General features: G+C 45.6%; 1 protein-coding gene across 5 annotated transcripts in view; it reads right to left on the reverse strand.

The window, feature by feature from the left end:
* Positions 1–26591, reverse strand: part of CIITA (class II major histocompatibility complex transactivator) — a 561355-nt gene that overhangs the window by 189971 nt on the left and 344793 nt on the right. For all 5 annotated transcript variants that reach the window (XM_078663163.1, XM_078663160.1, XM_078663162.1 and 2 more), the window contains 3 exons: positions 23646–23774; positions 7981–8049; positions 5725–7426 (listed from right to left, as the gene is read on the reverse strand). In XM_078663163.1, coding sequence (XP_078519289.1) covers positions 5725–7426; positions 7981–8049; positions 23646–23774 — 1900 coding nt within the window. The remainder of the gene's footprint in view (positions 1–5724; positions 7427–7980; positions 8050–23645; positions 23775–26591) is intronic.

A 26591-nucleotide genomic window follows, 5' to 3' on the forward strand; every position in this document is an offset into this window, starting at 1 on the left:
GATCTGCTTGAAAAAAACAATAATGCTGATCACACTCAAGATACTTTAGCTATGGTTTTGAAAGCTTTGCTGGGCTATAAAGGCAATGAGGTTCACTCGCAGTCTGTGCAGCAACAGATGAGTATTAAGAAGAGAAGTCTCCACTCACAAGAAGATATTTCGACATTTGCGGGCGGGGAGTTTCCCTTACAGCCATTGGAGGTGAAAAATAAGTATAACATTTGTGGTTCCTGAGTGGGTAACCCTTAAATTAAGTGCACCTTAAAAGCTCCAGGTTACAGCAGGATGTGGAAAGTCCGACTCATTATGTAAAATCCATTTTTAATCCAGACTCCCCAGATCTTGGATAAACCTGCCCATGGACAAATCTGCCTGTATGAAGTCCAATCCTTCCTTGATTTGAAGGTTTAAAGAACTGGCTAAAATGACCATTGACGAATCTTCAGAACTCTTGAGGAAATCCAAAGGATATTAATCATCTGCGAAAAAAGAAAAGGAATAAACAAAGGAATACAAAAAAGGGGCTGATAAAACTCAATGTTCAAGAAATCAGTAGGATTACTCCAGAAGAGTCTCCAGTGAATAATGCTGTCTCCGAAACCAGCCCAGCCCAAATGGGCAACAATGCTCATTCTGCAATGTTAGGTTTATCTTCTGTTGCACCTAGGGCAGGAGGTCCACCTATTGTTTTGGCTGATGTTCCATCCTCCTTACAGTCTTGGAGCCTCTAGTCAGTTTAGCTTGCCCCGACTGCACACTCCTCTTATGCTGAGCCATTGCACATTACATCCTTTTCAAGGTACTGGGATCACAATGCCATTCTCCACCCTCAGACAATAGTTACATATACATTAGACTTTGTTGCTTTATTTGATCATGATGTGGTTGTGAATTGCTCTCATTTATTATCTTGTCTTTCAGATATTGAAAACTTGAAGATGCTCCAAAGCAGTAACAACTCCCTTGTATCGATTTTACGCCCCTAATTAGTGAGTAAAACAAGGGTTTTGTTTCAGTCTAAGTTAGTGGCAAATCTGGTTCTGCAGAACAGTGTTTCACTCCGGTATAGAGGGATTGATGTAATTTCCATATTGTTGGAGGAAAAACATCATAACCAAACTCTTATTCATTTGAATAATTCTTTCTGAGATTGTCATTCAGCACAAACAAGCTATTTGGTGAAAACCTAAAGTCTTTACAGGTGTCAATAATAGATGGGAGGGGGGCAAGTAGTCAAATATGGCACACGAGGGCTTAAAGCTGCACCTTTTTTTAATGGCGGATGAGCATTCCAAATGGGGTCGGCTAGCTAATTCATTTAACGCTGCCTATACAGCGAGCCTTAGTTGAAACCACATAGTTAACATTAATTTAACAGTGGCTATCTGGAATGCAGCAACCCTGGTGAATATAGCAGAGAAGCTGGATTTCATAAATAGTTTGAACGTCAACATAATCTGCATCTAGGAATCCTGGTGCTCTTCTCATTTTTGTCTCTATGGCTATTATGGTTTGAGTGGTAATGCGGTTCCATCTAGGAAAGGGCACGCTAAAGGAGGGATAGCAATGTTGCTAAGTAATACGTTTAAATAGGAGTATAATAGCTTTATGGATCCCTCAATCTTTTCAAAGGCATACACAATTTCCCTGCTCAGGGTGAGAATATGAGGAATTATATCTTAGTAGTAAATGTGTATATTCCTACTGACCCCCACTTTAATACACTGCTAAATGACCTTTTTTTATTTATAAGCAAACTTCTGGTCCAGCAGGAGGATCCCCAGGTTGTTTTAGTGGGAGGTTTAAATTGTAAAGTACCAAACCATTCAATTGATTTGTCTGCAGACTCTGAAAAAGAAGAAGCATTACATATCCCCCCATTTATTTCCTCCAAAAATGAAAACAGATAAAAGAGGTCCCTCACTTCGCAATCTTCTAAGGAAGAATGATTGTGTTATCCTTAACAGTACTTTGATCTCAATTCTCCCGCTCAATATACCCATAAATACTTGCTTGGCTTATCTATAATTGATTACTTCAATTCTTCATAGTCTGCCTGCAAACATATGTCAGATTTAAAAGATATAAATACTCCACTTAGCAATCTCAAAACGCTGTCAATTGCAGCCTGTTGTTAGTTGGATTATGGAGATTTGATGGACCCAAGTCACAGTTTATTAAGAAGTCAGGGAGAACGCATTGGCCCATGCCGGAGATATCTTACTTAAAAGATCTATTGGTAGGGACAGTTAATTCTATATGCCGTTGGGACGATGATGTGTGCGACCATTTTAGTAAATTTATGAAGCTGATTACCCATACTGTTTCTGAGAGTTTCCCCAAAACCCCATATAAATCCCAATGCTGGCAACTTCTCTCTCTTTAAAAAGGAATAAACATAATATTTGAACTCAATTTTTCTCTGTCTCAAAAGAAAAAGCCAGGTTAATATCTCTTCCTAAAAGAAGAAGGCAGCGCCTAAAGATTAGTCCAAAAAAGCAAAATTGTGACCGCCTGTGGATCAATTTAAGAGAAGCTGCATTTTAAAAAAATGTGCATACATTTTGGGAACTCATTGCTGACTGCAGTTGGGCAAGAGTGTGATCTCACTCCATCTCTGTTAGCCAAGATGTATGGGACATTTTTATTAGAGAATTATATGTGGACAATCCTTGTGTTGACTTCTGTGTTGAAGATCTACTCACTAACTCTGAGGTAACGCTAATTGGCTATGGTCCATCCTCTTTGAATGAGATTGAGTATTTCATTAGGGCAATGCAGGCTTCTGGTGCAATGGGCCCAGACGAAGTTCCAATCTCGGTCATAAAAAGGGAAACAAAACTGTGGGCCATGGTCTTTGTTTACTGTTATAACCACTCCTCTGTGCCCTCATCTTGGACCTGAAGTATTATTGTCCCATTTATTTGAAAAGGGTGATCGTAATTTACCCCGTAACTATCGACAAATTGCTCTACTAGATGCAGTTGGCAAAGTTTTACTAGATGCCTGTTGGAGCATCTTAATTCCCAGGTCGAGGAGAACATGTTATCCCCTTAGAACAAACGGGTTTCAGGAAAAAGCACGGCATTTTAGATAACATCGCAGCTTCGCTACTCATTACGGAAAAATACGTGATCTAGAGAAAGTGTCCTGTCAATGCTGCCTTCATAGATTTCTCCACAGCATTTGGTAAGGTTGATCGTCCAACCCTGTGAAAAAAACAAGCTAATTTTGGGATGCCTAGTATTCTATTGCACCCGATTACTGCTCTCCACTCTTCAACCTGGTGCCAAATACTGTTAGGTGGGGATCAGGGGCTATCAACAGTTATCCCTACAAAAAAACAGTCTGAAGCAAGGGTGTCTGTTTGCGCCTATGCTCTTTTCCCTCTATATATCAGATCTCCCCACCAGTTTTTTATCTAAAAGTGTGGGTTTCCCTCCCAGTATTGGTGGTCGTCCAGGGATCTGCCTAATTTATGGGGATGATATTGTGATACTGGACTTAACCCATCAAGGTTTAGACCATTGCCCAACTACCCTACAACAGTATGCTGGAGCACATTTTTTGAAAATTAACTCCACAAAAAGCAAGGTGTTGTGCGTTCAGGGAAAAGGAGTTCGCCCCTGCTCCAACTACTTATGGCATCTTAGTACACACAAATGGGAAACAGCTAATTCCTATACCTTTTTAGTCTAAATAATGTCCAGTACACTCAGAACATACATGCAACTGTGAGTGTAAAGCCCATTACCAGGCCAGGGGGCACAGTTCTTTTTATAAGGCAGTTGGACCAATAATCTTTTCCCATCTTTCTGTCAGTGTACCGGGCCAAAATTCCACCTACTCTTCTATATGCCATCGCACAAATTGACATGACCAAGTGGAGATTTTTAGATTAGTCCAAAGGACAACTACTAAGGAGTTTGCTTTCACTTAATACATTGACCTCCTACCACTGCATTACGATTAGAACTTGGTCTAAAGAGTCTGTTGGTGCAGGGGTTGGCGGAAGTGGAGCATTGGGGGCAGCGCATTATGAACAGTGATTGTAACTCCTTACGACACCTTATGCATAAAGACATTTTTTTAACCGAAAGGTGTCAAAGTTGTATTTTATCGGAATGTTAGTATGTTTTAGATCAATTTAATCTTGGTCTAAGTGTGGCCTCACCTATGTCATTATCTCAGATTAAAGCTTTTTTTTAAGCAAGCTTCCCCAAGTTAAGTTTCTGTTTGGATCTCGATTCTTATAGAATAATAGTTTTGATTTGGTAATAAATTCCTATGTTTTGAACAAATTACAGCATTATGAGTCATGGAATATGGCCCATGGGGTGAAACGTCTCTGGGCAATTATCCGTCTAAATATTGTTCCATTAACTGTTGTAACATCTAAATGGTATGGCTCCTCAAGCATGTCACTTTTGTGAAAACGGAAACCAGGATTTAAAACATGTTCTAGTTATATGTCCATCTTTGCTTTTATATCATTGTACGTTGTTGAGACTGCTCTTTCTAAGATTTTCTGCGTCCACAACCGCAGAGGCTATATATTTACTACTTAACCCGCCAAATGTAATGTTTTGTATTCATGTTTTTAACTTTAGAAAATGTTTTTTGCCTTTATATTGAATGTAATAATTAATGCTCTTGGGCACATTTCAGTTTTTATTTCCAGTCATCTATCACGTATTTTGTGTGGACCTCCTTGGAGTTCCAAAGCATGAGATAAAATTTGATTTGATCTGATTTGGTAAGAATGTTAATAGCCCAATTGGTATGTGCTGTAGAGCATTCAGAGCTGTTAATTGCTATTCAACTCATTAAATTCTGTTTGGGTCAAGCAACTAACTGACTCGCAGGCAATAACCAGAAGTAACCACCCCCGAAGAGGGTGTTAACAACTGTTAATGACTTAACAGAGGAAACTAATGCTTCATGACTTTTTTTAAATCATGTAGTAAAAAACAATTTGAGCAGACAAATATTTCAATAGTAGTAGCCAGACTTTAATTTAGAAAGGGTTGCTCCTATGTCCTTTGTCAAACCATTTAGGTAAACTAGCAATCCAGGATGCATGAGCCACAAATCCAGTTCTCTTATTGAATGGCTGGTTTAGTTTCTCAGACGCATCTAAGCAGGCACCAAAAGAGTAATAGCTTGCTGTAAAAGCAGGATTGCATCATCTGAGAAAACGTGGGCATATATCAGAGGGCTACTACTTTTCTTGGTTGCACTGTGCCTAACATCAGTAATACAAAGAGGGCATTGGAAAAGTACATTGAACATATTTCTGAATTTTGTGATGTCTTAATGAGGAGTATCTTACACAGCTAAAATAATGTGCAGTCTTATAAGAAAACATTTTGCTTTGTTTTTCTTTCTAATTAAAAAGCACACTCATATAATTTTGAGCCCACAGTTCAATGAAAACCATCAAATAACACTGGAACCAGGTGCTATGTATCCTTTGTTACATGCCCTCATATAAGTAACAATCCGATCGGTTTAGGATGGATATCTCTTCCCTCTGCACCGTGCCCCCTAAATATGCATCATGCCATCCTCTAATGTAAGGAACCACCCTCATTACAAAGAGTGCCTTTACTAAGAGCAAATTTCTCTCTTCATGTACACCCCTTTCTCCTTCTACCTCTTAAGAATTGCTTTGAACTTCAATGCCATACAGAATTTCACAATCTGGCAAAGGCAGTGACTAACCTGAACATTGAAACAGTGTTTAAAGTAACCAACTTCTTTAGATCTTGCAGGTTAATGCCAGTGTTCCTTAAATCCAAGGAAAATGTGTTTGAAGACCTCCTCAGAACATCCTGCAGCACATGGACATCGGGCGGCGTAAGATGTATTCTCTGGAAAGAGATATCGCCTTTGAGTTTAGAAGCTGTAAGCTCCAGGAGATCCCTGTCTTGACTTTCATACACACAGTGACAAAGTTCAAGAAGCATGTTCGAGCTAAGCTCATGCGCCTGCAGAGTCTTCAGGTACTGCGATACAGCATTCCGCTTATTACGTACTGAGTTCATTGTCTTCTTCTCGGAGGCGAAGCCTAGACCCAAATATTCTTCACAGAAGAGGAGACCAGTCAAAAATCTACGGACAATGCATAGAAATCGGTCTTGAAGTTTTTTCTTTCTAGGCTCGAAAGAAATGTATCTCAAAAGACGTTTGCCCCTGACTGTGCGTGTCAACACAAGGTGCAGAGCAACTAAAAACTTCTGGAGGGTACCATTTGAAAAAACACTGCAACTCTCTTTTCTCAGAGGGTTCAAACTTATAGGGAAAGTCTTCATAAAACCATACTTCAATGCAAAGTCCTTTACGTCTTTTGAGGGAAATGAACTATGCATCAAAGCGTTCTGATGCGTTTCTCCAAGAGTCAATGCCAGAAGAGCTAATTTAGCAAAACACTCCTTGTTTACAGGCAAGTTAAAGTTTGAATGTTGGTTAGCAGCTGAAAGATTGTGAATGACTAAATTCACCAACAAGGTGGTTAGAGTTGATGGCAGTTTTCTGTCTCCTGCTTTGAATACTGCCTCAAAAGCAACACAAACGAGTCTACACATGAGAGGAATATAACAGTAGCTTAAAAGGTATTGGCATTCCCTGATCTGTTTCATGCAATCTGTGCCATAAGAAACCTTTTCAAAATGTTTTTTCATGTACTCATCGACGTGATGTGGGGAGAAACCAATCATTTCAACAACTTTATCTGCCTTTGCCAAGTATTGGTTGAACTTGTCCTTGGGTCGTGCTGTTATTAGTACCGTGCAACCTCGCAGCAACTTCTTTAGGAAAATTCCGGCAAACAGTTCTTTCATGGTGTGTGGCTGCTTGGAGGAGGGGTCAACTGAGCAATGCATCAGTCCGTCAAAGTCTTGGACGTCATCAAATCCATCAAAAATCAGGAGAACTTCATCTGGATTACGGAGGATATAGTCGAAGGCTCCATCACATTTCTCCTCAGGCTTCGCAGACAGTCCAAAAAGCAAGTCCTTGAGACTGTATTTTTGTCCAGTGAGGTTGAATCGCCGACACTCAAAACAAAACACAAAGACAAACTTTGAATACCCACCAGTTGACCAGTCTTGGCAGACCTTCTTTACAAGAACTGATTTTCCTATACCTGCTTGACCCAAAAGAACAACTGTTTTGGTTTCTCTTGGTTTCTCTCCAGTAACTTGAAACAGATTGCTTCTTTCCAACAATGATTTTTCCTTTTGTTTGACATCATAGATAGCAAGTTGTTTTTCCACACCCTTGGTGGTATTGTTGCCATTTTTATTTTGAAAACAGCTTTGCATCAGAGTGACGTCAGTATAGATGTGGTCTGGAGTCCCTTCTGGGTCTGTTGTCATGAGCTTCCAACGCTCCTTCAGTAAAGACTGAAAAGCTTCCACATATTCTGAGGAGAGAAACAGGCAAGTCTGTGATCAAAAAGTAAACTCAATAAAAATGATATTTTTTTCTGTACAGTACATGAAAATATATTTTCATCAATAACTTTTACAAATGATCACACTTCAAATTGTGTCCATTTCAGGAAAACGATGTAAAGTCTCGGTGTGAACATGTTTGTATTGCTCAGCTGATTTTAATTAGTATTACAAAATTGGAATGTTGAGAGCTCCGTCAAAGAAAATGGAGTGGCTCCAGGCTTATGACTAGTTTAAGCCTTCTGCTCCAACATTCCAATGTTTGTCTTTCTGTTTCTCCCTTTTTAATTTATCAGATTCTACTCTCAGTAGGTGAAATCTTCTCTTAGCCCTTCTTGCTTGGGCTATACTGGCTGTTGAAGGCCCTGCTCGTGTTATAGGCCTTTGCCTTCAGCTCAGGCATATAACTCGGTTTAGGGACTTTTAACAACCAGTATAGCCCTTGGCAGTGTGCTATAAGGCTATATTAATAGTGTTACATATTTACAGGAAATGAGAAAGATTTAAGCATCATGTTACTTACTTGGTTTTTTAAGAGTTTGTCTAGAGATAATATTCGGAGTGGCTGACTGTTTGCTGTACACTTCACAATCTGGAAAAAATAAATGTGATTACAAATAATATTTTTATTTAAATATAAATAATGAAAGGCTTTTTTCGGAAAAGCCTTCCTATCAAAATTGCTAACTGTTTCCCAGACACACACATAAGACCATATTTCAAATATTATAGTTAGAGTAGATGAAACACAAGTGCAGGAATATACTCCGGTCACGTTTTGGTAGGCCTTCTTTGAGACTACAAGTACTTGGTACGGACTGATTTATGTAGGTTGAGAGTTGTCACGGAAAGCAAGTAGATATCTGCATCAAATAGAACTACAGTAAATCCAGAGCAAGATGACAACCATTAGATGCTTGGTTGGTATACCTTGGACAAAGTTGTTGTAGTGAGCACAGATGATGTATTTTTGGGAAGTTTTAATCATGCTCTTAAAATAGGAGCCTTAACTAGGGATAGGATTAGGCCTTTTGGTTACATTTGACACAAGGGACTACTCTGTACTAACTACTTGTGCTAAAGATGAGCCCAGTGTCTTGGTATTTAAGGAAATGCTTTCTTTTTTTATTGCAGGCTTGTATTTCAAATTCCATCTTCATACGTCTCAGTTAATCCCTGGATTTCCTTCTGGTCATCTTTACTCTCTTCTATTTTGCATTTATAAGAATCCTTTTGAACTAACAAGATACTACTCTCCCCACAGCATTTAGGCTCGTGTTCTGGATACGAGTCTGTATTGAATCTACACCTTTACATAGACTCATGCAGTGGCGTAACGTAAAATGATGAAAGAATGTGAAGAGGGTCGGTCCCCTTAGTCTCCCATACATCACAGATATTCACTGGACTTGGGGGGGAATGTGGCCGCCCTAAAGGACTGGGGGCCCCGACGGTTTGGGGGCTGCGGGGGCCTATGTTATGTGCCTGGCTACCTCTTTCTGTCTCGGATGAGCAATGCTCTATGAAAGACACACTCTCTGAGGGGTCCCCCAGCCACTCTCAAAAGGGGGCGTGCAGACGCTGGCTGAAGGAGAAACACATTATTTATTTTGTTTCTCTTCAGTCCTGGGTCTGTACGCTGTCAGCTTTTGAGCGTCCAGCTCAGGGCAGCTGCTTTAGAGACACGCGGACGTCTCCACCACAGACAAGCTGAGGGGAGGGTCATACATGTACTGAAGACTGGGGGACCTCTGCACTGCAGGGGCTGTGAAGGTGTCCGTTACGCTCCTGGACAAATGTGGCTCAATCGCAAGGGCTGCTGTAATTAATGACCCTGCGGAAACATATGTTTGCTCAGGGCTGGCAATTACAAGTGGGTCTGTGTTTACCACACCCGGTAATTTCCATTTATAGCGCTGGGACACCTCTGCGAGGGGTAACTGTTGCGCTTTATAAATGTACTATTATTATAGTAAAATCTGCATTCCCTGAATACATTTCGGCAGGTCAGACAGGGAAAATGTTCCGCTAAATAGGAGTACACGTGGATTTTGGTGTGAAAAGTACCAACAGTTGCACATGATGCCCCCTTTTTGAGAGCTAAACTTCTAATAGCCAGTATTAATAACATCCATTAAATTATTAACCCCGGAATATCGGATTTTAATGTATGCCAATTACATTACAACTCACACCGGAGCACCCATAATTGAGGCTGTAGATTGGCGTTAATCTTTTTAAACTCCTTAGAGACTCTGAGAAATCTGGTTTGGAGGGTTTCATTGCAGTCAAAAGGTATTCAGCCCCAATTGTAACAACAGAGTTCTCTCGTCTCTGGTGACATGGGGCCCCCACACTCACTGACGACCCTAAAACTGGGAACCAAGTACTCCACTCAGCACCTGACTCTCAGGGTAGCTAGTGAGGCAGTCTAAGACTTACTCAGAGGAGGTAGGTTGCTTAGAATCTCTGATTTCAGCAACACAAACACAACAAATATATACAGGCTGTCAGGTGGAAATGTCACTGGATACCAATCCAATCCAAAAATTCTTTATTTCGGCCACATAGGCCATAAAAGAAGCAGTAAAAATACATACAGATAAAAGACAATATATACAATAAAAACCGACTGGACCTGCAGTGTTTAGAAAATACAAGGTAAAAAAGGTTTAACCAGACATTTTCTTCCTTATTGTCCATGCTGCCATTAAGAATTTGGAAACCGCAAACACAATGTGGCCCAGGGTACTAGTTTTCATAACCCTGTAGGCCTGTAAATAGTTACTGAAGCCCAGGTTCCGGCATAGAGGGGCTAGCCAGCGCCTCCTCGGGCTCCGGTAGGCATGGCAACAAAACATTATGTGCAAATCGTCTTCATCCTTAACTTTACAGCATGGGCAGAGCTTGTCGCCCCCTATCGACCATTTATAGGTGAAGACTTTAGTAGGGAGCGTACCAAACCTCCATTGCAGGAACAGTTTCCTCGCCAATAGAGGATAAATAAAATCCATAAAAGTTTCAAAGACATAAGAATTTTTGGATACTATAAAACATCCAGTCAGGGTGCCACTGTCATAGGCATTGTCCATGTCAGCAAGGTTTTTGTTCTTATAGAGCTGTGCGAGGGTTTTGCGCGATATCCTTCTACATCCTTGAGCAGGGTCATCCCATAGGTCTGGTAACTTAAGGTTAGAACATTCCGACCTAATAAATGCCAGCCAAGGGATCTTGCCATTAACATCCAACCTCATGACGTGTATAAGGTCCTGCCTATAGTGATGCAGTTCCTCGGTGGACCATACCCGGTGCCAGAACTTCAGTGGTTTCGACCGTAGGTCCTCTGCAATTGACGGAAGGCCCAAGTCGAGTCTTAAGGGGAGGAGTGGTGTGCCTTGCGGGAGGGCAAGTAAACGCCTGAGGAAGCAATTTTCCACCCCTGCCATGACCTTCCCAGCTTTATGTCCCCACAGTTCACTGCCATACAAGGCAGCTGCCTTCGCCTGAGTCCTGTACATTTCCAGGGCCGGACTAACAGGCTTGAAGGTGGACTTGTTAGACACCCTCAAGAGTGCGCCCGATAGCTGGGAGAGTTTCAACCTGGATCTTGCTACCTGGGAGTCCCATGCCAGATTTTCTTGAAGTGAAACCCCCAGATATGTGAAGGTGGAGACCCTTTCAAGGCTAGTTTCCCCCAGTTTTGGATTGGGTCTGGTCTTGGTGGGAGGGTTGAAGATCATGAACTTAGTTTTTCCCGTGTTCACCTCCAACCCATGTTGTCGACAGAAGTGACCAAAACCATCCACAATCCTCTGGATCCCCATAGGTGATTTGGAAAGGAGGAGGGTATCGTCGGCAAACATTATTGCCGGGACCCTCCTTCCTGCCAGGACCGGGGCGTCATTGTCCCCAACAGCGTCTAGATGTTGGATGACGCTGTTTATGTACAGACAGAACAGTGTCGGAGCCAGAACACAGCCCTGCCTGACACCTCGGCAGACCGGGAATTTACCCGAGGGCTTACCATCCCTCCCACACCTCACTACCGCAAAGTTGTTCTCATGCAGCCTAATGATGATTCTAAGGAGGTGGGGGGGAACTCCTAGCTTCTGCAAAACCTCCCATAACTTCCCCCTCGGGACCAGGTCAAAGGCTGACCTCAGGTCCACGAAGACCATGTACAGTCGACCACCCTCTAGCGTGACCGTCTTCCAATACAGGAGAAGGAGGCGAAAAATTTGGTCCATGGTCGACGTGTTCTTCCTGAAGCCAGCCTGGAGGGGGCTCATGATGTCATTGACCTCGGCCCAGTCTAGGAGATGGTCCAAAATGAGGCGCGCAAAAAGCTTTTGAGGCACATCTATCAGGCTTATAGGCCTGTAGTTAGAGGGGAGCAGAGTAGAACCCTTCTTGTGGATGGGTACGATCTCTGCCCCCAACCACGACCCAGGGATCGCCATACCTTCAAGAATGGCATTGAAGAGAATAAGAAGGTATGGGCCCCAGATGTCCGGGTGGTGCCTAAATAGATCCCCGGGTAACCTATCCAGGCCTGGCGCCTTCCCCACTGCTAGACACTTGAGGGCATGCTCCACTTCCCCCAAGGATAGATCCATTCCAAGCTCCTGAGTACCCATGGGCAGTTGCAGCTCTGTGGCCGGGCAGGAACTAGTATCTTGGTAGAGAGCCCCAAAATGGGCCTCCCAGACCGCAGGGGCTATATTTGGCTCGATCGCTTTACTAAGTTCCCCTGTCCCATTGTTCACTAGGGCCCAGAATTTCCGGGAGTCCCTAACCTTGAGAGCATCATAAAGATCCTGCCAATGGGTCCAATCCCAGTCGGACCTTGCAGCCGCCAGCACTGATTTATGGTACTTCCTGAGGTCACGTACTTTGGCCTTATCTGAGCCCTCTTTTATTGCTGCAATGAGCTCCGATTTTGCCGCCCTGCAATCTTGGGTGTACCAGGAGGGAACCACGGTCCTTTTCTTCCGGGTTGGAACCTCCGGATGGAATACCTCGGCCAGGTCCCTCACTAGATCCTGGTGAATGTTTCCCAGTTTCTCGTAGTAATCTGGGGTTCTTGGTTCATTCAGGAGAGCATCCACGTCCATAAAGCTGGGAAGTGCCAGCTCATATAGTTTCTTGATGGACTCTTCCGAGCTCACCAGCTTTCCCCACTTGACCCGGCGCCTGTTTGTAGTCAGGGACAGACCCCCCAGATCATCCCCTTGACCAGCTGGGGAAGGGTCCGTCATGGGCAGAGGGCACAGGATGTTTAGGCAAAGGGCATTGTGGTCGCTGTCTGACCTCTTAATTACCCTAAAGTCAAGCACTTTGGGCCAAAGTGAGATGTCCACCATGATGTAATCAAGCCTTGACTCATGGCCCCTCCTATTGAAAGTACAGACTGAGGGGGTATCAGAAGGGGTGCGACCATTACACGCCCTCAGTGCGCAATTCAGGGTAAGGGACATGAGCTGTAGTGCTAGATGGGACCAGGCTTTAGGGTGGGGTGAGGACGAGGGTGGAACCCCCCAGTGGTCATCCTCGGCCGTTAAGGCACCATCCAATAAGCCTTCCAGAGGTTCAAAGTGGCAATTGAAGTCTCCTCCAAGCACCACCTTGAGGTCACCCGGAAGTTGGCCCAAGAATGAGGCCAGATCAGTCAGGGTAGGTGATTCGTTTGGCGAGGCCATTGGACGCGAGTAAACGTTGACAATGGCCCACGAGAATTTGTCAGGCCAAGTGAGCCGCACACACTGGATGTCCTGCGAACATGTATGTACTTGCTCCGCCTGGCACCCAGTGTGACTCGCAATCCAGATTGCCAAGCCCCCAGATGGCCTCCCCCTCCCAGCCCATTTGGCAGGAATTTCGAATGCTTCAAACCCTCTCCTGGACTGAGCGGCCCTCGCCCAAGTCTCCTGGAAGAGGAGTATATCACATCCACCTACCAGGCAATCCCATTCAGGCGAGCCTTCCTTGTTCGCAATACCTGCCACATTCCAGGAGAGAATCCTCAATCCTGGAGCAGGTGATAGAGTGCCCTGGGCTCCAACAGGAGGTTGCAGGGTGACCATGGGTGATCCAGCGTCTGGGGAACCAATTCCGCAGACAGCAATGGCAGCAGGGCCGGCCCGCTCCATTGCCCCTGCCTGCAGAATATGGGCTGATCCGATGTCAAGTGGGGGACCCAATTGGCACAGAGTATCGTGCGTGTCAGCCTCGCACTCGTGAGCGGTGTGCAGCCGGGCTGATTCCAACATGGGGACCACACCCGATCCCACACAACCCTGCACATCCACCACCATCCTCTCAGGACCAGACAGGATTGACCTAATTTGTGGTCAATCAACCTGGTCCAGACAGGAAAACCTGTTGTAATGTGTGAAGTTTGCCTGGGCAGTTAGTAGGGGGTGCCTTGGTCTATAGCGGGAGCCATCTACAGCAAAGCCCACCCTAGTCCACCCCTTCTCACTCCCTCCCACCATGTTGGCGCCACTAGGATAGAAATAAGAGAGGGGTACAAGTTCTATTTTGGACTTGTCAGGCCTTACAAGCCAGTTGCAGATGTAGTTTGCAACATGTGGGCTCCTAAAACTTAGGACGATGCAATCCCCTAACCTGTTCTTTGTAGTAGGGCCAATCCACGGGATCCTCCTTACCATCAGGACCTCACCCTTCAAGTTTGGAGGCAGCGGTCTATTTATGCTGAGCCAGCTTATAACCTTATTGCGGAGGGAGTCTTGAGACTCCCTAACGCCACCAGTTAGTTCAGGAACTCCCACCATGATTGCCGTAAAAGGGACAGCCTCTGGGGGCAGGTTGACCACCCTACGTCTATCAGGGGGGGGGACAAGATCATCGCTCGGGGCATTTACAGAACCCACTGTCGCCCTTGTCTGCGGCGCGAGTTGCGGCGCAGGGGGTAACTTAGATCTCCTGGGGGCCGGAACAGGGGGCCTAGGTGCTCGAGGTAGCAAGGTGCACGTCTGAGGGATGGACGCGCCATTTGCACTAGGCAATACCCTACTGGAAACCTGGGGCAATGTGGAGGAAAGTAAACTATTCCCAGGTGGTTCCCCGATAGCTATAGGAGCATTTGCAGCTATACCAGGGCTATTCCTAGTATGGTTATTTTCCCGGGACTGGAGTAGATTTTCTATTGCCTCTAATCTAACTGAGATGGGGGTTAACAGATTCTTAATAATAGCTGTAAGCGATGTAATTACTAAATCTGAACTGTTAGATGATACCCCACCAAAGATAAATGGGCCCGCCGCCGCTGGTGGTAGGACGGAAGCTGGCGAGGCCACATAATCCGACCCAGACCCAGATAGAATAAGCTCTGGGGAGACCGAAATATCTGTGCTTTCTTCAAGGGATGAATCAGATACAACAGTTCTTGCCCTTTTTACCCTCTTTATTTCATCCGGCCTTTTCCTTTTTAAAGGCTGAACCACCCCACTACCTACAGGGTCTGGTAACAGGACCGCTTGGCCCGCTTCCAGCGTGTTTGGACCCATATTGTCCAGGACAGCAGAATGGTCAGAAATCCCCAGCGGCCGAGGGGAATCCTGATCCCTCTGCGATACAGGAGTTCTTAGCTGTCGAAGCACCGACTCAATAGTCTGGTCAATGCTGTCCAGTAAAGACATATGGGTAGCGTCCATAGTGATGGGAGTACTGACATCATTTGAGGCGGATTCCCCAAGGTCCAAAAACACACTTTCAGGGCCCATCTCAAGGTGAGAATCCATGGATGAATGACACTTACTAATTTGGGAGCTCGCCTTGGGGAAGAATTTATCCAGAGTGCTTGCGCCTTGTTGAGCGGACTTACTCCTTAGTGCTCTGGATGCTATACTGGGGTAAGTAGTGGGGCAATTTAGCCAGGGCGTTAGAGGGGGGGCCCGGTCCGGTCTCTACCGGCCTCTAACGGCCTAGAACGGCCCGCTCTTTGCCCGGTCTTCGCCCCGGTGACCGCCCCGCGCGCGTCCCGCTGCGCGCGTGAGGAGGTTCTCCTAAGTATAACAGGGGGGCGTGTCACTGGGAGGGGGCGCGAGGCGCGGCGGGAAGAGGAACCAGCTGGCGCTGCCAGATGGACTGCTGGTCCTCGCAGTCCCGCTCGCCTCCGCCTCTCACCTCCACTGCGGCCGGACTTGCAGAAAGTGATTCCCCAGCACAGCGTTGGCTCCCAACCACTCCTGTGGCGAGCAGAAACGGAAAGCAGAACAAACTCCTCACTCGAGCGGCACCCGCGAAGCGGGGGCCGCGAGGAGTTAAGAGCACTCAGGCACGGGGGCGTGGCACTGGGAGGGGGCGCGAGGCGCGGCGGGAAGAGGAACCAGCTGGCGCTGCCAGATGGACTGCTGGTCCTCGCAGTCCCGCTCGCCTCCGCCTCTCACCTCCACTGCGGCCGGACTTGCAGAAAGTGATTCCCCAGCACAGCGTTGGCTCCCAACCACTCCTGTGGCGAGCAGAAACGGAAAGCAGAACAAACTCCTCACTCGAGCGGCTCCCGCGAAGCGGGGGCCGCGAGGAGTTAAGAGCACTCAGGCACGGGGGCGTGGCACTGGGAGGGGGCGCGAGGCGCGGCGGGAAGAGGAACCAGCTGGCGCTGCCAGATGGACTGCTGGTCCTCGCAGTCCCGCTCGCCTCCGCCTCTCACCTCCACTGCGGCCGGACTTGCAGAAAGTGATTCCCCAGCACAGCGTTGGCTCCCAACCACTCCTGTGGCGAGCAGAAACGGAAAGCAGAACAAACTCCTCACTCGAGCGGCACTGTCACTGGATACACCCTTCAAAGAGCCTCCCAGACTACACAGGTTGCTCAAGAAAGGTCACACAGATCGAGGAACCCCTAAATGTACCCTGTTCCCCCAGCCACGGCCCGTGGAGGGAGTTTCGGTGGGGCGGGGGAGGGGCAGGGTGGGGGGTGCTAAAAACCGGAGTATGGATAATTGAAGGTAAGTAAACAATTTAATTAATAAAACGAATTTCGTAGCGCGCCCTGCATCGCAAAATGTGATGCAGGGTGCTCTACGAAATTCTTTTTTTATTTATTAAATTGTTTACTTACCTTCTTACCTGGCTGTGTTCCCCTCTGTTGGAGGCACTTCTGATAGCGCACGAGCAGCGCCTAAACAAAGTCTTGGAAACACAATCTCCTACTTAAGTACAAAACACGATATGAGAAGTGCATTAACAAAAACTCAGGCTTGCTGGCTTTGTGTGCATGTCACTATATAAGTCAATAGTTGAATATAAGTCAATTTGGAAAACATGAGCAAGTGGTATCAGAAATATGCACTGATTTTAACTTTTATATGCACAGACCACTACAAGCCCGGTAAAACATGAACATTTTGTCTCAGAGGATTAGTTTTACAGTAAACTAAATCAGACTGAGTGGACTTAACAACAACATTCTATACACCCCAAGAGCCTCTGGGTTGCTCTTCTGCCAGCTCCTGCAACACAGCAGAACTCCTCTGGTGGTGCCTATCCTACTAGGATCACCCAAACACCAATGTGCAAATTTGTTACAAGTCATTAGTAGGTGCACCTTGGCCCTCTGGCTGTTTCTTTCAACCGACCTCTGATGAAGCTCCTGGAATATTTACATTTTGCTTTGTTTTCTTTTTCTTTCTATTTTTCTTGTTTTTTTTTTTTTTATAAGCACCCACTTGGGGCTGCACACAGGTGACTCCACTTTCTCTTGGGGGCATGCACACACCCTGGGTGGCTCATCTCCCCCACACAACAGTTTCCCCTAAGCTGCACAATAGGGACAGTCTTCTATTAGAGCACAGGCTGTGCGACCCTGGGCAGGGAAGCAGGCTGGTTCCTCTTTCCCGTCTTCTGAGTTGGGGAAGCAGGATGAAAAGCGATAGCAAATCTGACACTTGGGCGCTTCTGATTGTGGTAATGAATATCGACCCCTAGAATATCATGCAACAAGAATATCAATGACCGCATCTGGAAGGACAAAATATTAAAAGGTAAGTGCATGTAGGGAAGTATAAATGTATTATTCCTAAGTTATATATATTGCCAAGGTGCATTTAGTTATAGAAAAACTAGACTTACTTTCGAGTTTTGTCCTTTGTATTGATTGTCATTGATATTCTGGTGTCAGTATTCATGGTGCACTGCATACCTACCTCTCCTCCACTGCCGGGCTCCCCAGCGAAAGTCTTCAGGGTGGTCCCTTCTGCACGGGAAGGTTTAGACTTCAGGGAATATCAAGGAATCCTGCTTTCTCGTTTGGGTGGTCCCCTAGGGGGTATTTGAAACACTGCGGGATGCAGCAAGCTTTTCCTTGGACCTGGCAGCCCCAGTAGCCTCTGGAATCACTCAGGACTAATACTCAAGGGTGCTCATCAGTGGCAAGGGGATTTCGTGACATCTCTTAGGAGGGGTTTAGCGTTTTGCTTCTGGTGGTGCACTGTAGTCACCAAGAGAGCCAGTCAGACTTTTGGCCTCTAAAATGTCAGGATCTTTCGGGTGCTTTGGTCATACTGTCGTGGGGAAGACCTTTGGGGACCTGTCCTCCTACCACCAGCTCCTCATAGTCTGCTGACTCCAGGCAACACAACACTGAAGATTCAGACTGAGGGTTGTTGCGAGAGGAGACGCAAGCAAAAAATAGAATAAGGAAAACTGCACGAGCATTGAATTAGGAGAAGGATTAAAGACACCACCTAAAGCGCGAGAGGAATTGCGAAACAAGTGAGAAGAGGGGTTCCGTGTAACCGTAACTAAGATAGACGGAAAATAACAAACAACATTGACCCTTCAGGAGACATCCAGAAAGAAGCACGCACACCGCTTCATTCTAAAGATTCAAGTGTGACCTTTACCTCTACAACTCAGAGGATAAGGATTGGAAAAAGATTCACTCAGCCCTGATGAGAGTGTGGGCACAGGATACCCACGCTTGAAACGCGTCGGCATAAAAGGACTAAATCCCACAAGTTTGACATAAAGGATTAAATCCTAAAATTATTGAAAAAGTCTATTGTTGACAAAGGGGACTGAACCTTATCGATTTAAATTATCTGTTGGCACTTTAGTAATTTTGATATGATTGCATGTATGCATTGATGTCTATTGAATAATAAGTTGGACATCGTATTTGATTGCACTATTCTTTTTTCCACCTGTTTGTTTTAAATTCACGTCATATCATGAAATGAAATGTATTGACTGTTCGTTTTTCTATGTTTACACATATGTTGTTGTAAAAGTTACTCACTAAAACGTGTGGCTATGTTTGTGGAGAACTCCTTGTTCTCTTTCTAAAATATCATGTTTTCTTAAAAAAACAAATAAAAGGCATAAATAATTGCCGAGATGAACATGATAAAGTTGGTTCATTTCTTGCTTTAAATCATTTGAGATTAAACAATAGGAAGTGTGGGTACTTTCTTGTTTTTCTAAATGACTCCAGGCATCCAGCAGCCTTCAAGGACGACCTATACTGCTTTCTACACTTCTAGGCACCAAGTCCTCCAGGCCTCTTGCAGTACTCTGGGTAACTTCTTTCTAGGGCACCTCCATCCAGAACTGGTTCACAGACATTCAAGGGGCCCATTTCATTAAGGTTTCCCAACAAGTTTATCCGTCTATCAGAGGAAGTGGGAGGCCAGAGTCACCTGCCCTGAAGTCCAAGGTGCGTCCCTCCGTACCAGACAGGGATTCATCAGCAAGTGAGTCCATCCTTCATATAAAGTTAAAGTTAAGGGTTTTATAGAGCGCTCGTAGACCCAACGGTTTCTTGGCACTATAGTTACCTCTTCTCTGTCCCTATGCAGAGTAGGAAATTGATTGTGGAGAGTTATAGAAGGTGGATATCTCTGCTGACATCACCCCTTTGCCTGTCACTCTTACTGGGAGCCGACAACAGCCTAGAACCCCCCCTCCCCTCCCCCACCAGTAAATGTAAATGTCGGAATTTGTAAAGCGCACAGCTACCTCCACCGGAGGTGTCCCGGCGCTGTCCATATACCGCTTAGGAACCCTTCCTGGCTTTCCTGGGAAATGTCCACTCCTGGGCACCCCCCAGGTGCAGCCAGGCATCCCAGCGCTTTTGGGGCCGTTGTGGAGACTAAGCAAGCTATTGCCCAGAGTTGCAGCGTGGGACCCATGATCAGAACAGGCACTGAGGCGAGAATATCCAGTCAGGGGAATTAATGAGCCGGAGACCCGCTGAGGCGGGAATCGAACCCTGGTCCCTGGCCAGAGCTCTGCATCAAGGTCTGCCTGCTCTAACCATTGAGCCACACTTCTCCAGTAGAGCATCTGGGGATTTTTAACAATGGCAGAATCAAGTAATGGTCTGAATGACCTCACACTGTAGCTTACCTTGCCCTTAACTGACAATGTAAAATGTTTTCTTCCCTACAAGATTTCAACAGCAAATTTGGTGTGACTCATGACAGAGTTCTAACTTATCCTCCTCTGTCACTGGGAGAAGGGTATTAGAAGGCTTGTCAGTGGTGCCAGCTAATCACCCTAGGAAACTTTCTCCCTCACCCCCTCCTCCTTGTGGAACTCTCTCCCAATAAAATTGAAACAGAAGGCACATCTGTTAGCTTTCAGGAAAGTGCTAAAGACTTGGCTGTTCAGTCTTTAAAGTGCCTGCGAACCCCCTAGTCAAAATCCCGTCTCAATGAGCAAGCGCCTTGACACCCTTGGGTGAATGTTTCGCGTTCTATAAATTGCCGTTTCATTTCATTTCATTAAAAAAAAAGAGAAGGCTAATCCCTACAAATAGGCCTTTGGTCTAATAGAAGTTTTGAACAGCCAGCTGTCCGGAAATGTATTCATGTTGCGGAGCAGAATACTTAAAAACCAAATCTCAATTCTGAGGAAAATGCGAAAGTTCACCTGGAGGCATATACAGGGCTAAAACCAACCTTTATATGTGACCTTTTCAAATAAAGAAAACCCCATAGCAGTCATCTTCTTTTTGTTGAGCCAATCCAAAATTGTATTTTGTGCGATTTACATTCAAATTGTAAATACAGTTAAGCACTACAGACTTACACGTTAGTCAAAAAGAAAGGGAATATTTCTTTTTTTTAAGCCCAATTAAGTTATGAGGCCATTTATTTAGGGTCCCATCTGTGACAGAGCTACATTTCAATAGGGAGCATGTTGGGTTTTTAGCTTTTCCTATTCTTAAGGCATACAATAGGATAACTCCATTGAATATCCTTTAAGATGCTGAGTTGTTTGCTCACAATAGTCAAATTTGAATAAATCAGAAGGAAGTTGCTTAAAAAATTGTTAAATATTCAGCAAAACTCTGTCATTCAGGACTTGAGTTGGCGGTGGTTACAGCTTGGTATGTTTTGGTGACTGCCCAAGGGGTCAGTATTAAATTCTCTTTATCATGCTAGTTCTAAGAAATTTCCAAATAGTTGCCAGAGTGTGATTTTGGCCGGAGAAGCAAGTTATCCAAGATAGGAATTTTTTACAAGATGTTTTAATGACAGGCCTCTACCTCCTAACAAACTCCCTTCTTTCATAATGTTAAAATTAAAGGGATTAGCTTAGCAAGTGATTATAGGTGGGGCTGCCTTTATTAGAACGGAAGTCCTCAGCTAGTCTCTTGCTGGGCATGTTGACAGATAATCGTTTTTTTAAATATAAAATGCCCAGAAATAAATTCCATTATGGGTAATTGAAGGTTAGGGTAGTAGTGCACCCTTACTGGTGGGTGGAGACAGTGCTTAATGTAATATGTTTCATCAACAGATTATATTTGTTTTTGTACACTAGTGGGGCATTCAGAATGAGGCGATAACTGTTTACAAGAAAATTGAAAATCCCACATATATCAAATTGGTTCCTCATGGTTGCAGACCAAGACTCCCCCTGCACCAGTCTTTTTCTCTCTTCACAAAAAGGATCTCAGAGAAATATGGAACCTGTACCCAATGCAGAGGTACCATTTGTCAACAAACAATATATTGACGTGAATTTTCATATACCAACAAAAGAGTGATCCATGTATCTCTTTAATTGCAAAATCAAGAATGTCTTATATGGAATCCTATGCCTGTGCAGCAAACTTCATATAGGAAAAAACAACCATGAAGTATTCAAAAGAATTGGGCAAAACCAAACGATCCCTTCCAAAACGGTTACCACAACCTTGGTCAAGCAATTCCTACAAGTAAACCATACAGAAAATTAATTCAGATGGTGGAGTGGAGAGAGCAAGGAATGCTTCTTACTGAAAAGAGAGGCTACACTTAAAACTGAAACTGGGCAGTTTGAATGCTTGAATGAATGAAATCTCTGAAGTGAACAATATAGGAAGATATTTTCTGTACAGCTTGCCTTGAAGTGAGTAGATAAAATCCCCATATAGAATCTGCTCAACTTCATTAAATGTTTTACCAGGTTCACAAACATATGCTTTAATTAAGGGACCTCTTGAGTTTATAAGGCATCCTCACTTTTGGCCGGCTTAAGATGACAGTGGGACCGCCATCGGCAGCCTGTCAGTGGCGGTCCCACCGCAAACATTTTTTCCACCTGCCACATTTGGATGGCGGGCGCATGTGTGGCAGTCGGAAAGACTGATTGCTATGTATTCTAGCCCCGTCGGTCCGTCAGAGGCGGAGTAATGCCTACAATGGTGGCGGTGCCTACTAGGCACCAGCGTAGGCATTACGATGTTTATTTCCACCGGCCCTTTCATTGCAGTGAACCCACCATGAAAAGCAGGCACAAAGGGACATTGGGGGCCCATAGTGGACCCCCCTTGACCCCCTGGGCCTCAGTTTTACATATCCCTGCACCATGTGGCAGGCACCGCATGGTGCCTGCCACGTAGTGCAGAGATACGTTTCAGGCATTTTTTATGCACTGCGGTAAGTGCTTCAGCCCATAGCACCCGCCAGAATATATAAACTTGACAATGCGACCGCTGTGGTGGCGGTTGAATCCTTATTCGGACTGCGGGACCACTGAAATGTAATCTCGTGGGAACACCCATAGCAACACCCATGGAATGCCCTTTCATGAAGTGTTCTGCGTGAAAGGTGGCACATCTTTACAAGACCATGAAAAGCAACGTAAAATGGATTTACATCGCCTTGTAAATATGCTGTGGCACATTGCTTAACTTGAACATCTAAAAGTGCCGTATGGGCCTCATAAATGAATATAGCATAGAAGTACATTATGTGTTTCAAAGAAATGACCTTGTCATTCCCATTTCAGCCTCTTCCAAGCAATGAACTTAGGGATTTCAATTTTGCACAGATCCCAGGTTGTAAAGACCACACCTGGGGTTGACGCACTACCATATTTAGTCACATCTTTTGGACATTAGGCACTAACACACGTTCATTCATGTTTATCAATAGGATAAACCGACAATGTCCTAGTCCTGAGGAGACCCACAAAACATAACAGGTTGAAACACATCAACACAGGGGAAGGCAACGCAACACATGAGAGCAGACCAGTAGGGTATATTCAGCATCCAAAAATACTTCTTTTCTTTTCTTTTCATACACCCCCACGGGACACATTAAGAGATACTAGAACACTTGAACTACAACTTTCCATCTTTCAGCTGCATATAAACTTACTTTGGACACGAAAGCCCATAAAGAATTTACAATTTTGTAAATGGTGACTTATTCTAGCTTTGAAAATAAAAAAGTAAAAACTACCATCTGCTAAGAACGACCTCACAGAGTGCTCATCTAGTCACTGGTGACAGTGTTCCTGCACCTACATGGTTCAACACAAAATGACGAGTCATGCTTTCTAACACCTTAATGCAATATAATAAAACATATACTGAACAAAGAGAAGAGCATCTGTACGACTGGTTTGTTTTTTGTGGAACACTTTTGATTTATTCAACTGTTCCTGGTAAATATGGAATGAATGCCGGGGAGCTGTTGTTCTTTGAGGTTGAGGTAGGGTGGAGCTGAAACACAAGATGGGGGACTTCCGATGATATGATGCCTGAGCCTTTTAACCCGCTGTTGGGACAGAAAAGTCCCTCGCGTGGTGATGGACGTGCACCCCTCGCCTGAGTGCTCAGGCTGCAATGGTACCTGGATCCCTGGTGCGGATGTTTGTTGTCATGGGCGACAATGGAATCAAAGTGTTTACGAAAGTGATGGTCATACCAAACAAGTTATCTCACCAGTTCTGGTGCACTGGTTCATTGAAGATGGCTGTGGCATAGTTGGCATATCAGCAGTTGTTGGAACAGAGGGGCTGCATGATGCACTCCTGTCAGGAGATGTGGGAATACTTCCCAGAGCTGAGATCACTGTTAAACAACATGAAATAAGAAATTATACATGATAAAGGTACTGGTAACACAGAATATATTTCAACGATATCTAGAAGCGAAGATAAGCAACCCATTTTCTTTGATATTTAAATCAATATATTGTTTTTGTGACTGCCACAAAAGTAACCATACAACAGGTAGCAGCCATGCATTATGAGAGCTGCATCAGTTGTCAGATAGTGTCACAAAAAAGGAACGTTTCATAACTCCTGGATGCTGGAGGCGTTTTTAATGTTGGGTTTAGTACATAAACACAGCTGGCAACTTCTAAATGTTTAATGACAAATGGAGAGATATGTTGGACCTGGCCCTTTTTGGCAGGTTCACCCCGAAACTTTTTGCTTTTGCCTAGCCTGTTTCTGTAACCTGGTGTAGGTGATTTTAGGCCTCTGCGCACTTTTTCACTGTGGTACAGTGTAAAGTGCGTGAGCTCTCTGTGTATGTGTGGTGAGTGACCTGCCCTCCCATAGGAATGCATGGGGAATATGTGTGACCATGGTAGTTCCTGATGTGTGGAGAGTGCAGGGTCGAGTTTGGTATGTGCGAACTCGTGAGATTGAATGCTGTGTAATGATGTATGTGGCATGAATGTGTCTAGTGTGGAAGTGCCACTTCTAGACATGGATGTGCGTGTGTAGTGAGTCTGCTGGCACGTGATTGGCTGGCGCCTGGCTCCAGGAGTGTGCCTGGGCCTGCTTGTGGATTGACTGTCTGGTTTGAGGGTGACAGGGGCTGGGGAGCCCCCAGGAGGTTGTCTGAGTCAGCCCTTGGTTGAATGACTGCATCTGCAACTAGAGTGGTGGGAGGAGATAGCACCTGGGAGTGAATAGGGCTGGGTTTTCCCCACACAATGCTGGCTCCGCCCCCTGTGGTGCGACCGATGACCCTGCCCTGCCAGTGAATAGAGTGAGGGGCTGAGCATATCCAGGGTGCTCGCAAACCAGCTGCACCTGGTTTTCCCCCCACCTTGCAACTTTAGACAAAGGTTTTTGCTGTATAAAAAGGGGCTATGTCCCCTTACAAAATGTTCTTGTTTTCTGACTTGAATCCTGCCAGGGGCGTGCTGCTGCTTGGGCCCAGGGGAAGGCTTGCCTCCCTGGGCCCTGCCCAGCCCCTGGATACCTGATGGACTACTGGATGCTGGGACCCCTTTGCTATGGGAGTCTTTGCCTTGGGGGCTTGATGGACTCTGCCCCCTTAGCGCCTGGGAGAGCGCTTTATTCTGGCTGGACTTTGTGTTTCCTGAGTGCTTTATTTGTATTTCTAGCACTGAGAGCGCTGTATTTGCCCTAGCGCCTGGAAGCGCTTTATTTTCTTGCCCTAGCGCCTGGAAGCGCTTATTTTAAATATGCCCGTATTTCCGACATTCTTTTTAATAAAGGAGCCGGTGCCCACCCGGCATTTGCTGCTCTGTCCCCCCCGCCGCAGAGAGCCCGAAGAAGCCTGCTCCTGGCCGCTGTAGCGCGACCAGGAAGTCAGGCACGATTGCGAGGGACATGGGCGGGGCTTCCCGGACGGAAGGAAGCCCCGCGAGAGAGGAAGCGAGGAGGAGAGGCTGGCCGAATCATGGCGGCCCGCGGCCCCCGTGAAGTAGGGAGAGCCCTGGGGCCGCCAGCGGAAAACAGCCTAAGTGTTGCGGGGCTCCCGTGTGCTGGAGGGAGCCCCGGTCGAGGAGTCAGCCTTCTACCAAGTCCCCGTCCCGAGATGGGGGACTGGGCGAAGCCTGGTGCGCAGCCGTCGAGAAGCCGCGCCGAAGAGACCGGTGAGTGGTTCCCGGTATTGGTAGTGGCAGAAGGGGGGCGTCGGGGCACATTGCCGGTGCCCCCCCCCCCCCAGTGTGCTCTATCTCCGTGGGAGGGCACTTGTGATGCAGAACCCGGGAGAGGCTCTTGGGCATTTGTGGATTCAGAGTCCCCCGAGCGGGGACTCCAACGTTCCGGGCATTCTTTGTGTTAAAGAGCCCACGAGAGGCTCTGAGGGCATTACGTTGTCTTGAGCCCTGAGAGGCGCCATTTCTTTGTTAGAGCCACGAAGGCTCCCCGGGGACATTTGTGATTAAGAGCCCAGCGAGGCTCCGACCTGGGGCATTGTTGATTTTGGGCCCCGAGGCTCCAGGGCCCCACAGTTGTTGTAGGGAGGCTCTTGAGGGCCATTTTGTTTTGGAGCCCAGAGAGGCTCAGGGGAGACCAGTTGTTCAGAGCCTGCATGGCTCCCACGAGGCCCCATTATTATTGATTCCCAGCTGCCCAGCAATTAGTGGGCAGCTGCACCGTTTAGGACCCTGACATTGGGACACAGGGCGTCCTAGCCCCAACAAGGCCAGTTGGCCTAGGGACTGCCACAGGTGGTGGCTTATATAAGATTTTGCGCAATTGTGTGGTTTTTCCTTGCACCTCTGAATGTTTTTAGGCATCATGTGTTTTTGCGCTATTGAGTTGTGTTCTGGCACCTCTGAATGTTTTTATGCATCATGTGTCTTCTTTCCTTACACCTCTGAATGTGTTTTTATGCATCATGTGTTTTCCTTCCCTGCACCTCTGAATGTGTTTTGATGCATCATGTGCCTTGTTCTTACACCGCTGAATGTTGTGATGCATCATGTGTAATGTGTTCTTGCTTATACCCCTAAGTGTATTTTATTCTTAGGTGGTTGTGTTTTGCCTAGTATAGTTATACTAGAGAGGTTATGTGTCCATGCGTGATCTAGGCCTATGGTTATTAGTATTGCGTAGTGTGTACCTACCTTTACCAGTAGTTACTGGTTGTGACCTATAATTGTTCTTTTGTGTTACA

The sequence above is a fragment of the Lissotriton helveticus genome, chromosome 10 (genome assembly GCF_964261635.1).
Source record: "Lissotriton helveticus chromosome 10, aLisHel1.1, whole genome shotgun sequence".
Classification (NCBI taxonomy): Eukaryota; Metazoa; Chordata; class Amphibia; order Caudata; family Salamandridae; genus Lissotriton; species Lissotriton helveticus.